The 12,616-nt window shown below is 44.5% G+C and overlaps 1 protein-coding gene across 1 annotated transcript in view; it reads left to right on the top strand.

Moving 5' to 3' along the window:
- Positions 1-2,124: 2,124 nt before the first annotated feature.
- The window catches only part of LOC146822149 (exostosin-1-like), a 266,363-nt gene continuing 255,871 nt past the window's right edge, over positions 2,125-12,616 (top strand). The window contains exons 1-2 of the mRNA XM_085609971.1: positions 2,125-2,307; positions 2,512-2,567. Coding sequence (XP_085466097.1) covers positions 2,125-2,307; positions 2,512-2,567 — 239 coding nt within the window. The remainder of the gene's footprint in view (positions 2,308-2,511; positions 2,568-12,616) is intronic.

Genomic DNA, 12,616 nt, shown 5'->3' on the forward strand with positions numbered 1-12,616 from the left:
GACTAATAAGAGCTACAAAACACTCCTCAACTTCACTTTCCCAATCTTGTTCATCCAGGTCTGAAATAGGAAGTCTCGACAGACAGTCAGCCCTACAATTTTTCCCTCCAGGGATGTACTCTACACTAAAAGTGTATTCAATAAGTTTTGTTGACAGACGTGCTATGCGTGCAGTGGTGCGCTTGATATTTTTACCGGAAAGAATATCTACAAGGGGTCAAACATATTGCTTAAATTTTTCCACACTCCACACACAGGCTAAAAGCTCTTTTTCAATCACCGAGTACTTCCGTTCAACCGGACGAAGAGTCCTGGAAGCAAAACCAACTGTATACTCTTTCCCACAAGCATACTGTGATAGAATCGCTCCTAAACCATAATCAGAGGCATCAACCGTGATGACAGTTTGATTTCCTTCTTTGAATGGCTGCAAAGCAGGGACTTTGACAATATGATTTTTAATGGTCTGAAAACCTTTCTGGCATTCTTCAGACCATACATAATCTGCACCTTTCTTAAGTAATGCCCTGAAGCACTCCGTAGTTTTAGCAAAGTCTTTCATAAATTTGGAATAGAACTCACAAAGGCCTAGAAATGACATTAATTGTTCTTTGTTTTGAGGAGAAGGAGCCTCAATTATACTCTTAACAAGGCCTGGTCTGGGTCTGATTCCTTGCTCCGAGATAACATGTCCTAAGTACTCAATTTCTCTTACTTTGAAAATGCATTTACTCTTTTGTAAAGTGACACCTCTATTCGACAGAATACTGAACACTATCAATCACAGCATCATGTTCAACTTCATTTTCCGAAAAAATAAGAATATCATCCTGAAAAACCACAACATTTCGTTCATTACTAAACATTTCTGTCATTAGTCTCTGAAATATTGCTGCAGCTGAAGCAAGACCAAAAGGAAGGCGACAAAATTGAAAAACCCCATCAGGAGTAACAAACGCTGTCAGATGTCGGGACTGAGGATGCAATTCAACTTGGTGGTAAGCAGCTTTAAGATCAAGTTTGGTGAACCAAGAAGAATTTCCTACTTTGGCGATAAGATCTTCTATACGCGGAAGAGGAAAACTATCAACCCAAATAGCTTCGTTGAGACTCCTCAAGTCAACACACATCCTCAGATCCCCAGATATCTTTTTAGCCAAAACTATGGGAGAAAGCCAAAGTGTAGACTCAACCTTCTCTATTATGCCTTGCTCACACAAAGACTGCAAATGTTTTGAGAGATCATTTCTAATGCTTAAAGGAACATTGCGAAGTTTATGTTTAATTGGTAATGAACCATCCTTAACTTTGATAGAATGTTGGAAATTTGTAATTTTACCTAACCGGTCCTCAAAAATCTTTGCATATTTCTTTTCCCAAGGAGTACTTAACTGAGGGACAACGGTAGAGCCAATACTAGTACTAAGATTAGAGTGACTTTGTTTGTCAATAAAAACTGGATTAGGTAGACCAGGTTTAATGGTAAGACTAAATTCTGCTTGATGTAAAAGACCAAGGACATTGATACCTCGCTTGGCTACATAAACTTTACCATTGATAGTTGAGTCAAAAACACTAATACTTGCCCAAAAATAACCCAGAAGGTCAATTTTACTACCCTCAAAGGCAACAGTAAATATATCGGGAAGTAATAGATTCTTGTTAGACCAATACACAAGATATTTGTCTTGCGACACAATGGTGATGCGAGCACCAGTATCAACAAGGAGTTGAATGTGATTGCTGTCAATGATGACATCAACCTCTGGATCTGGAACATCAATCTCTGTAACACAGTTGTTCGTACAATTTTTAACAACCACAAGATATTCCTGATTAGTGACTTCGTCACTGAATTGACTATCAAAGTCATTAGATATACCTTCAGAATCATTGACTACACATCTCACATTGCCTCTTCTACCTCCCATGCAAACATTTGCAAAATGTCCCATTTTCCCACATTTGGTACACTGACGGTTGAGTGCAGGACAATTCTTGAAAGATGACACATGCATGGATGACCCACATCTATAACAGCTTATGTTATAATTGTTTTGTCTACTGGATGTAAACATTCTTCCAGCCCTATTGGGTGTAAAACCTCTTCCACTTCTAAATGTAATGGGTCTTCTTGGAGCATTCCATGGAGAACCAGAAGATGAACCAAAAGATGAAGACTTAGAGTTGATTGCTCCAGAAATAGTTGAATTCGATAATGCGGACTCAAGATGTTTTGCATCATCCATTGATCTTTCGATGCTTTTAGCGATATCTACCGCTTCATCTAAAGTGGGATCTTTGCAAGTAAGTAATTTCTGTTGGACTTTTTTACAGTAACATCTAGCCACAAGTTGATCCCTTATCAACTGTGAAGTAAAATTGTCAAACTCACATTTCGCAGCAAGAACTTTCAATGCAGTTATAAAGGTGTTCAGACTTTCGTTGGGTTTTTGCGCTCTAGTGAAAAAATTGTATCTATGAACTACTATATTTTTTGTTTTTGCAAAGTACTTATCCAATTGCATAACTGCAATATCAAATTCATCAGGGTCTTCCCCTTCAAGGTAAGTTCATTAGAAGAAGATAGGTAGATGGAATAACCCCGCCAGGAGCAGCCTCCCTGCCGCTCAGCCTACCTGCCTTCAACTGACACTCCACACACAAGCCAGGCACTCACACATTCCATGAGGTCATCAGGCACGCTAACACTCACACTAGCTGAGCAGCAGGGAAGTCACAGCCACGGAAAGGAAAGACACAAGTCAGATATAACAAAGTCCCTCACCGTGCCAGAGGGAGCGGATGAAGGATGGGGGCTGGGTGTTAGTGATAAGGTCCAAACCCCAAGAGAGATGGCAGCCTGGTGGGTTGAGGCCTAGAGGTGCGAGGATCAACAGGCTGTCATACACTCGTTGTCTTTTGGTTTATGTCTGACTGAGTCCCTGCACATGAGGGTTTCCAGAGTTACAGTATTTGTTTATTTATCCTAGTGCTGACCAGGTCACTGAGGCAGTGGAGCACTTTACACAGAACATAACTCGAGTGCAGTAGAGAAAACAAAATAATAAGAGTTCAACGTCAGTACAATAGGGTTGAGAACAGAGTAGAGGAGCCAACAAGGTGAAGTACATACGACATTGATACAACAGGACTGAGGACAGGTGAGAGGAGTCGGCAAGATGTTGTACATATGACATTAGTACAACAGACTACTGAGAAGAGGTGAGAGGACAGGAGAGGAGTCAGCAGGATGAAGTGCATATGACATAGGTACAACAGGACTGAGGACAGGTGAGAGGAGTCGGCAGGATGTTGTACATATGACATTAGTACAACAGAACTGAGGAGAGGTGAGAGGAGACGAGAGGAGAGGAGTCAGCAGGATGAAGTGCATATGACATAGGTACAACAGGACTGAGGAGAGGTGTGAGGAGTCGGCAGGACATTGTACATATGACATCATACAATAGAACTGAGGAGAGGTGAGAGAAGTAGGCAGGATGGTGTACATATGACATTGGTACAGAAGAACTGAGGAGAGGTGAGAGGAGTCGGCAGGATGAAGTACATGAGACATTAGTACAACAGAACTGAGGAGAGGTGAGACGAGTCGGCAGGAAGATGTGTACATGACATAGGTACAACAGTACTGAGGAGAGGTGAGAAGTGTCAGCAGGATGTTGTACATGTGACATTGGTGCAACAGAACTGAGGAGAAGTGAGAGAGTTTGGCAGGATTTTGTACATTTGACATTAGTACAACAGGATTGAGGAGAGGTGAGAGTAGTCGGCAGGATGTTGCACATTTGACATTAGTACAACAGGATTGAGGAGAGGTGAGAGGAGTCAGCAGGATGGTGTACATTTTACATTAGTACAACAGAACTGAGGAGAGGAGAGAGGACTCAGCAGGATGAAGTGCATATGACATTGGTACAACAGAACTGTGGAGAGGTGAGAGGAGTCGGCAGGATGTTGTATATGTGACATCGGTACACCAGAACTGAGGAGGGGAGAGACGAGTCAGCAGGATGAAGTATATATGACATCGGGACAACAGGACTGAGGAGAGGTGAGAGGAGTCGGCAGGATGAAGTGCAAATGACATTAGTACAACAGAACTGAGAAGAGATGAGAGGAGTCGGCAGGATGTTGTACATATGACATTGGTACAAAAGAACTGAGGAGGGGAGAGACGAGTCAGCAGGATGAAGTATATATGACATCGGGACAACAGGACTGAGGAGAGGTGAGAGGAGTCAGCAGGATGGTATACATTTAACATTAGTACAACAGAACTGTGGAGAGGAGAGAGGAGTCGGCAGGATGAAGTGCATATGAAATCAGTACAATAGAACTGAGAAGAGGTGAGAGGAGAGAGGAGTCAGCAGGATGAAGTGCATATGACATTGGTACAACAGAACTGAGGAGAGTAGAGAGGAGTCGGCAGGGTGTTGTACATGTGACATTGGTACAAACGTACTGAGGATATGAGACAACCGGATGAAGTACATATGACATTAGTACAACTAAACTGAGCAGAGGAGTCGGCAGAATGTTGTACATGTGACATCGGTACAACAGAACTGGGCAGAGATGAGAGGAGTCGGCAGAATGTTGTACATGTGACATCGGTACAACAGAACTGAGCAGAGATGAGAGGAGTCGGCAGAATGTTGTACATGTGACATCGGTACAACAGAACTGAGGAGCGATGAGAGGAGTCGGCAGAATGTTGTACATGTGACATCGGTACAACAGAACTGAGCAGAGATGAGAGGAGTCGGCAGAATGTTGTACATGTGACATCGGTACAACAGAACTGAGCAGAGATGAGAGGAGTCGGCAGAATGTTGTACATGTGACATCGGTACAACAGAACTGAGGAGCGATGAGAGGAGTCGGCAGAATGTTGTACATGTGACATCGGTACAACAGAACTGAGCAGAGATGAGAGGAGTCGGCAGAATGTTGTACATGTGACATCGGTACAACAGAACTGAGGAGAGATGAGAGGAGTCGGCAGAATGTTGTACATGTGACATCGGTACAACAGAACTGAGGAGAAGTGAGAGAGTTTGGCAGGATTTTGTACATTTGACATTAGTACAACAGGATTGAGGAGAGGTGAGAGTAGTCGGCAGGATGTTGCACATTTGACATTAGTACAACAGGATTGAGGAGAGGTGAGAGGAGTCAGCAGGATGGTGTACATTTTACATTAGTACAACAGAACTGAGGAGAGGAGAGAGGACTCAGCAGGATGAAGTGCATATGACATTGGTACAACAGAACTGTGGAGAGGTGAGAGGAGTCGGCAGGATGTTGTATATGTGACATCGGTACACCAGAACTGAGGAGGGGAGAGACGAGTCAGCAGGATGAAGTATATATGACATCGGGACAACAGGACTGAGGAGAGGTGAGAGGAGTCGGCAGGATGAAGTGCAAATGACATTAGTACAACAGAACTGAGAAGAGATGAGAGGAGTCGGCAGGATGTTGTACATATGACATTGGTACAAAAGAACTGAGGAGGGGAGAGACGAGTCAGCAGGATGAAGTATATATGACATCGGGACAACAGGACTGAGGAGAGGTGAGAGGAGTCAGCAGGATGGTATACATTTAACATTAGTACAACAGAACTGTGGAGAGGAGAGAGGAGTCGGCAAGATGAAGTGCATATGAAATCAGTACAATAGAACTGAGAAGAGGTGAGAGGAGAGAGGAGTCAGCAGGATGAAGTGCATATGACATTGGTACAACAGAACTGAGGAGAGTAGAGAGGAGTCGGCAGGATGTTGTACATGTGACATTGGTACAAACGTACTGAGGAGATGAGACAACCGGATGAAGTACATATGACATTAGTACAACTAAACTGAGCAGAGGAGTCGGCAGAATGTTGTACATGTGACATCGGTACAACAGAACTGGGCAGAGATGAGAGGAGTCGGCAGAATGTTGTACATGTGACATCGGTACAACAGAACTGAGCAGAGATGAGAGGAGTCGGCAGAATGTTGTACATGTGACATCGGTACAACAGAACTGAGGAGCGATGAGAGGAGTCGGCAGAATGTTGTACATGTGACATCGGTACAACAGAACTGAGCAGAGATGAGAGGAGTCGGCAGAATGTTGTACATGTGACATCGGTACAACAGAACTGAGCAGAGATGAGAGGAGTCGGCAGAATGTTGTACATGTGACATCGGTACAACAGAACTGAGGAGCGATGAGAGGAGTCGGCAGAATGTTGTACATGTGACATCGGTACAACAGAACTGAGCAGAGATGAGAGGAGTCGGCAGAATGTTGTACATGTGACATCGGTACAACAGAACTGAGGAGAGATGAGAGGAGTCGGCAGAATGTTGTACATGTGACATCGGTACAACAGAACTGAGCAGAGATGAGAGGAGTCGGCAGAATGTTGTACATGTGACATCGGTACAACAGAACTGAGGAGGGATGAGAGGAGTCGGCAGAATGTTGTACATGTGACATCGGTACAACAGAACTGAGGAGAGATGAGAAGATGAGAGGAGTGGGCAGAATGTTGTACATGTGACATTCGTACAAACGTACGGAGGAGATGAGAGGAGTCGGCAGAATGTTGTACATGTGACATCGGTACAACAGAACTGAGGAGGGATGAGAGGAGTCGGCAGAATGTTGTACATGTGACATCGGTACAACAGAAATGAGGAGAGATGAGATGAGTCGGCAGAATGTTGTACATGTGACATCGGTACAACAGAACTGAGCAGAGGTGAGAGGAGTCAGCAGAATGTTGTACATGTGACATCGGTACAACAGAACTGAGCAGAGGTGAGAGGAGTCGGCAGAATGTTGTACATGTGACATCGGTACAACAGAACTGAGCAGAGATGAGAGGAGTCGGCAGAATGTTGTACATGTGACATCGGTACAACAGAACTGAGCAGAGATGAGAGGAGTCGGCAGAATGTTGTACATGTGACATCGGTACAACAGAACTGAGGAGAGATGAGAGGAGTCGGCAGAATGTTGTACATGTGACATCGGTACAACAGAACTGAGCAGAGATGAGAGGAGTCGGCAGAATGTTGTACATGTGACATCGGTACAACAGAACTGAGGAGAGATGAGAGTAGTCGGCAGAATGTTGTACATGTGACATTGGTACAACAGAACTGAGGAGAGATGAGAGGAGTCGGCAGAATGTTGTACATGTGACATCGGTACAACAGAACTGAGCAGAGATGAGAGGAGTCGGCAGAATGTTGTACATGTGACATCGGTACAACAGAACTGAGGAGAGATGAGAGTAGTCGGCAGAATGTTGTACATGTGACATTGGTACAACAGAACTGAGGAGAGATGAGAGGAGTCGGCAGAATGTTGTACATGTGACATCGGTACAACAGAACTGAGCAGAGATGAGAGGAGTCGGCAGAATGTTGTACATGTGACATCTGTACAACAGAACTGAGCAGAGATGAGATGAGTCGGCAGAATGTTGTACATGTGACATCGGTACAACAGAACTGAGGAGAGATGAGAGGAGTCGGCAGAATGTTGTACATGTGACATCGGTACAACAGAACTGAGGAGAGATGAGAGGAGTCGGCAGAATGTTGTACATGTGACATCGGTACAACATAACTGAGCAGAGATGAGATGAGTCGGCAGAATGTTGTACATGTGACATCGGTACAACAGAACTGAGGAGGGATGAGAGGAGTCGGCAGAATGTTGTACATGTGACATCGGTACAACAGAACTGAGGAGAGATGAGAGGAGTCGGCAGAATGTTGTACATGTGACATTCGTACAAACGTACGGAGGAGATGAGACAACCGGATGAAGTACATATGACATTAGTACAACTAAACTGAGTAGAGGAGTCAGCAGGATATTGTACATATGACATCGGTACAACAGAAATGAGGAGAGATGAGATGAGTCGGCAGGATATTATACATGTGACATCGGTACAACAGAAATGAGGAGAGATGAGATGAGTCGGCAGGATGTTGTGCATGTGACATTGGTACAACAGAACTGAGGAGAGCTGAGAGGAGTTGGCATCTTCTCACACTGCATGGGGCTTTGCTGCCTCCATATTCAAGCGGAGGACTATGCACACCACCTCTGCACCTTGCGACTCTCCCTCCTGGTAAGACCCGAGGATGAGGCTGTTGGCTACTAGTTCGTCAGTGGGGATAACATGCCGCTGACCAAAACTTGAGGGTACTAATATATTTTTCAAGAGACTCAATTATAGAACATTGTGAGGGCTCACTCTGTGTGTGGTGGACAAGAGAAGCAAATAGCCAGAGGCCTGTTTGTTTTTCTCCAGGGACTGAAAAAGAGATTCTAAAGCCGACATTCTACGACAACATGTCTCTTCCTGCCTGACAGCACGTACTAGAACACAACTTAGACAGGGAAGGGAGGGTGAGAGCCAAGGATCCTCAATAAAGGCTAGGTGGAGGTACCCGAGTCATTAAAATAGTTAGTAAACATGGAGGTTCCCAGGTCTAACTTGCTCTCATTTTTATTGGTTTTATGGTATTATGTGCCCCCTCTGGTGCGCCTCCCGCACATATACTGTGGGGTGGGCCAGTCTGAGCCAGCACATTCCTGTGGGCTTCAAGGCACTAAGACAGTGGTTCTTGACCTGTGGTATGGGGATCCATTTGGGGATCTGCGAAGTCTACTCAAGGGGTACACGACTGTTTGGAATATTAAACAATATTAACATATCAATGAGTATATATAAGGAAGCAAATTGTAAAAGTGAACATTTTGTAAAGGAATTTAAAATTAAAGGGTAAAAATTGAGTTAGTATCCTCAGATTGATTCGTGGGAGCCGTGCATTTGAATATGAGTTACCTCAAATTAATTTAGAAAAGCTCCAACCCTTCCATTTAAATTACAATTTTGACATTTTTTATATTTGTGAATTAAATAAAATAATCATGCGTGTATTTGTTTGAGGAATGCTTGTTTCTGTTTTTTTGTGTGTGTATTATTTTGCAGTTCAAATTAACGAAAATGCTCAGGCCGGGGTCCCCGCCTCCAATAATGGCTCAGCGGGAGTCTCTGGATTCCAATAATGATTCAGTGGGGGTCCCTAGCTTCCAGCAATGATGAAGTGGGGTCACCGGATTCCAATAATGACTCAGTGGGAGGCTCCTTGGATTCCAATAATGATTCAGTGGGGGTCCACAGCTTCCAGTAATGATTAAATGGGGGGCCACAGAAGCCAACAGGTTAAAAACCACTGCTGTATGGGAAATCATGGGTAAAGGTATAGTAAAGGGCAACAGCAGTACAAAACTGGTTTGTATAGTTTTTTTTACTAATAAAAAATGGTCAGGAAATCTCTATTACACATGAAATTAATTATAATCAAAAGATGCATTATACATTGATTGCATAGTTTGTTAAAAACTATTTCTTTAATAGTCCATTCTTGCCGGATACAAGATTCTTTCTCTAACATGGATTTGAAGAGATTTAACTTCCTTCCCTCCCTCTTACACAAACAGCAAGCATGCTCTGTGTTTTGCAGCGACGCCTCGAGCGGCTGGCACTGCCCTTGAGTGATGCATGCGCCTCCGCTTTTGCTTTGGCTCTACAGAAACAATAATTCACTCCGTGGTGGCCATATTTTATTCACAGAGCCTCGTGCAGCCTGTCCAAGGCTCACATTGATTAACTGCGGCCTTCACAGGGCTCAGCCTGGCAGGATTAGTTACACTCAGTGCCCCTGCCAGCATCTCCAGTACACCTTGCTCTGCTGGGGGATCTGTTGTGGAAACACTGGGCCCGATTCACAAATTGACTTACGTGTAGTAAGGTTACGAGTGCAGAGTCTCCGTACTCGTGACAGAACCTCTGTACTCGTGGTGGAATGTCTGCACGGCATACTCTCTGCAGTGCGTTGTGCGGGGATTCTGCACCTGAGTAGGTGACTCCGCCACGAGTGCGGAGTCTTCGTACTCGTGGCAGAGCCTCTGTACTCATGGTGGAATGTCCGCACGGCGTACTCTCTGCAGTACGCTGTGCGGAGATTCTGCACCTGAGTAGGTGACTCCGCCACGAGTGTGGAGTCTTCGTACTCGTGGCAGAGCCTCTGTACTTGTGGTGGAATCTCTACACTCGGGGCAGAATGTCTGCACGGCGTACTCTCTGCAGTGCGTTGTGCGGAGATTCTGCACCTGAGTAGGTGACTTGTTGGTAGCTAAGCCCTTGTATAGAAACAGAAAAACCCTGTAACTGATGACATCCATGAGGTGAACAGTCCATGTTCCTAGCGTGTTGCACAGACCTCAGATGCAATGTTGGGGTGCGTGCTGTGTTTAGTGTAGCAGGCAGAGGTCAGCAATGTGAGTGGGATGTCTTGTGGAGATCCAACGAGTGAATGTACCATATCTGGATGCTCAAGGCCTGCGGAATTTCTGGAACATGCCCAAATCCACATATGTTCTGTAGTATCTCAGTCGGTGTGTAATGTCTATCTTTGGCTGACTAAGCCACATATCCGACGTGATTCAAAAAAGGAACAAAAAAAATTGCTCCCACTGTAGAGAACATAAATTGTTTTCTATGGGATTCTCAAAGGATCCCAGGAGTATTTCTGGAAAATCATGACACCTGTAGTTTTCCACAACAGTCGTTAATTTTCCAGGAGCCGTCATACATTGAAAATTTACAAATTCTTCTTATGGATGTAAAAGGTTATCTTTTTTTATGTACTCATTTAACGTTTTCTTTTCCTCCAGAGGGAAAATATTGTCAGGCTACCTTGAATCCAGTGGCACAGCGACCACGGGATCAGTATCTGGGCATACCCTTCCCACTTAGGAGCAGGGTCAAAACTGATTTGCATATGGCTGGGTCCTGACTGGGATGGCGTAGTGAGCAAAAAAACGATGGATTTAACCCAGATCTCTTGACTGGGGGTGAATTATTTATTCAGCATTCAGTCCAGCATTTGTTGCTGCAGCACATTTCGCCCTAAGTGGGATGGGTATGCCCAGACTTGGGTCCCTTGCTCGCTGTACCACTGGATTCAAGCTGTCCTGGCTGATGAGGGGTATTACCCTGAAACTGGTCTCAGGAATCTTGTTTCCAGTCCAGGGAGGACCCAGCTTAGTAATTTGTGCTGGACTGTCCCATGAGGAGCATTGTCAAGACTGATTTGCATATGGCTAGTTCCAAACTGGGTTGGTGTAGTGAGCAAAAGAACGTGGATTTAACCTAGATCTCTTGACTGGGGGTGAATGTTTGATTCATTCAGCATTCCGTCCATCATTTGTTGCCGCAATACCTAGCATGGCAGCAGCACCAGGATTGGTCTGAGCAGCCTGGTTTGTCGCTCAGACAGTGCCTGGGAGCCTGTGCTGTTTCTTCAACTCGTTTGTGCAACACAGCTGGGTTGGAGAAATCTAATATGGCTGGCCAAATTGACATGCGCACTTTACAGTACCCATCACTCCTTCCCTTGCCATGGTCCGGCCCTGCCCTACACTGATATCGGGTTAGTAAGTCAGCAGAAGATAAAAGGATAATATTGTTTTATTATGATTTTATTTTTCTCTGACTGACTTTGACAAGCGGGTGACGCTTCTCTGCCATTATGGAAGAGCTGCCCCTGAACTTAACCATGGTCTGGCAGCCAGTGCAAGCTGAGAAACAATCACAGATCTTTCAGCGATATGCCCTCCGATCATGCCAGCTGCTGGGACTCTAGCAAAGGCTCCCACAATCTGCAGGATCCTTTCTGAAGTGTAGTAATGCCATTAGATATGGCTCCATGCAACTGATTGAATGGCAAAATAAGGTCTGAAATGTGTAGAAGGGGGCAAGCAATTGAGTGACATGCCTGCACATACTAACGCATTTTTGTTAGGCTTGACCACATGGCTGATTATGTCATGTGTGACTTGTGCTTATGAAGCATGGTACATCTTAACTTAATGCCAATGTATGGTTATTCTGTTTGGAGATGACGTGTTGCCTTGTTTCAACCATAAAACAGCAGCGTGGAGGTATCCCAGATATTTCAGGACTCAGTTGACCAATCCACCCTTATACGCACCCTACAGTGTTGAATGGGATTAATCAGAAATGTCCCTCACTGGTTCTTCTCCTACCTTTTCAACCGACACTAGTTTTTTCAACCAACACTAGTTTGTTCACATGAGTGCTACCAGGTCACAGAAGATCCCTATCACATATGGAGTCTCCAAGGTTCCATATTGGCCCCTGTCATCTTAAACCCATACATAGAGCTGATTTGCGCTCCACTCTCAGATAACAGAATTAAGATTTACCAATATGTTGATGATACACAGATCTACATGAAAGTGTCCACTGATTCAAACATCCAAAGCCTCAAACACTGCTTGCATATCATCTAGACCTGGATGTCCAGCGCCTACCTGGAGCTCAACCCAACCAAGAGAGAATTCCTGTTATTTGAGAAAAACAACAAACAAGATATAATACAAACCTGGATCAATTACATGAACATTAACAGCTTCAAACCCGAACTTTCACCGGATGCCAAGTCACTTTGATTAACCCTGGATTCCAACATCACCCTCAAGG

This window comes from Triturus cristatus, chromosome 6 (genome assembly GCF_964204655.1).
Source record: "Triturus cristatus chromosome 6, aTriCri1.1, whole genome shotgun sequence".
NCBI lineage: Eukaryota > Metazoa > Chordata > Amphibia > Caudata > Salamandridae > Triturus > Triturus cristatus.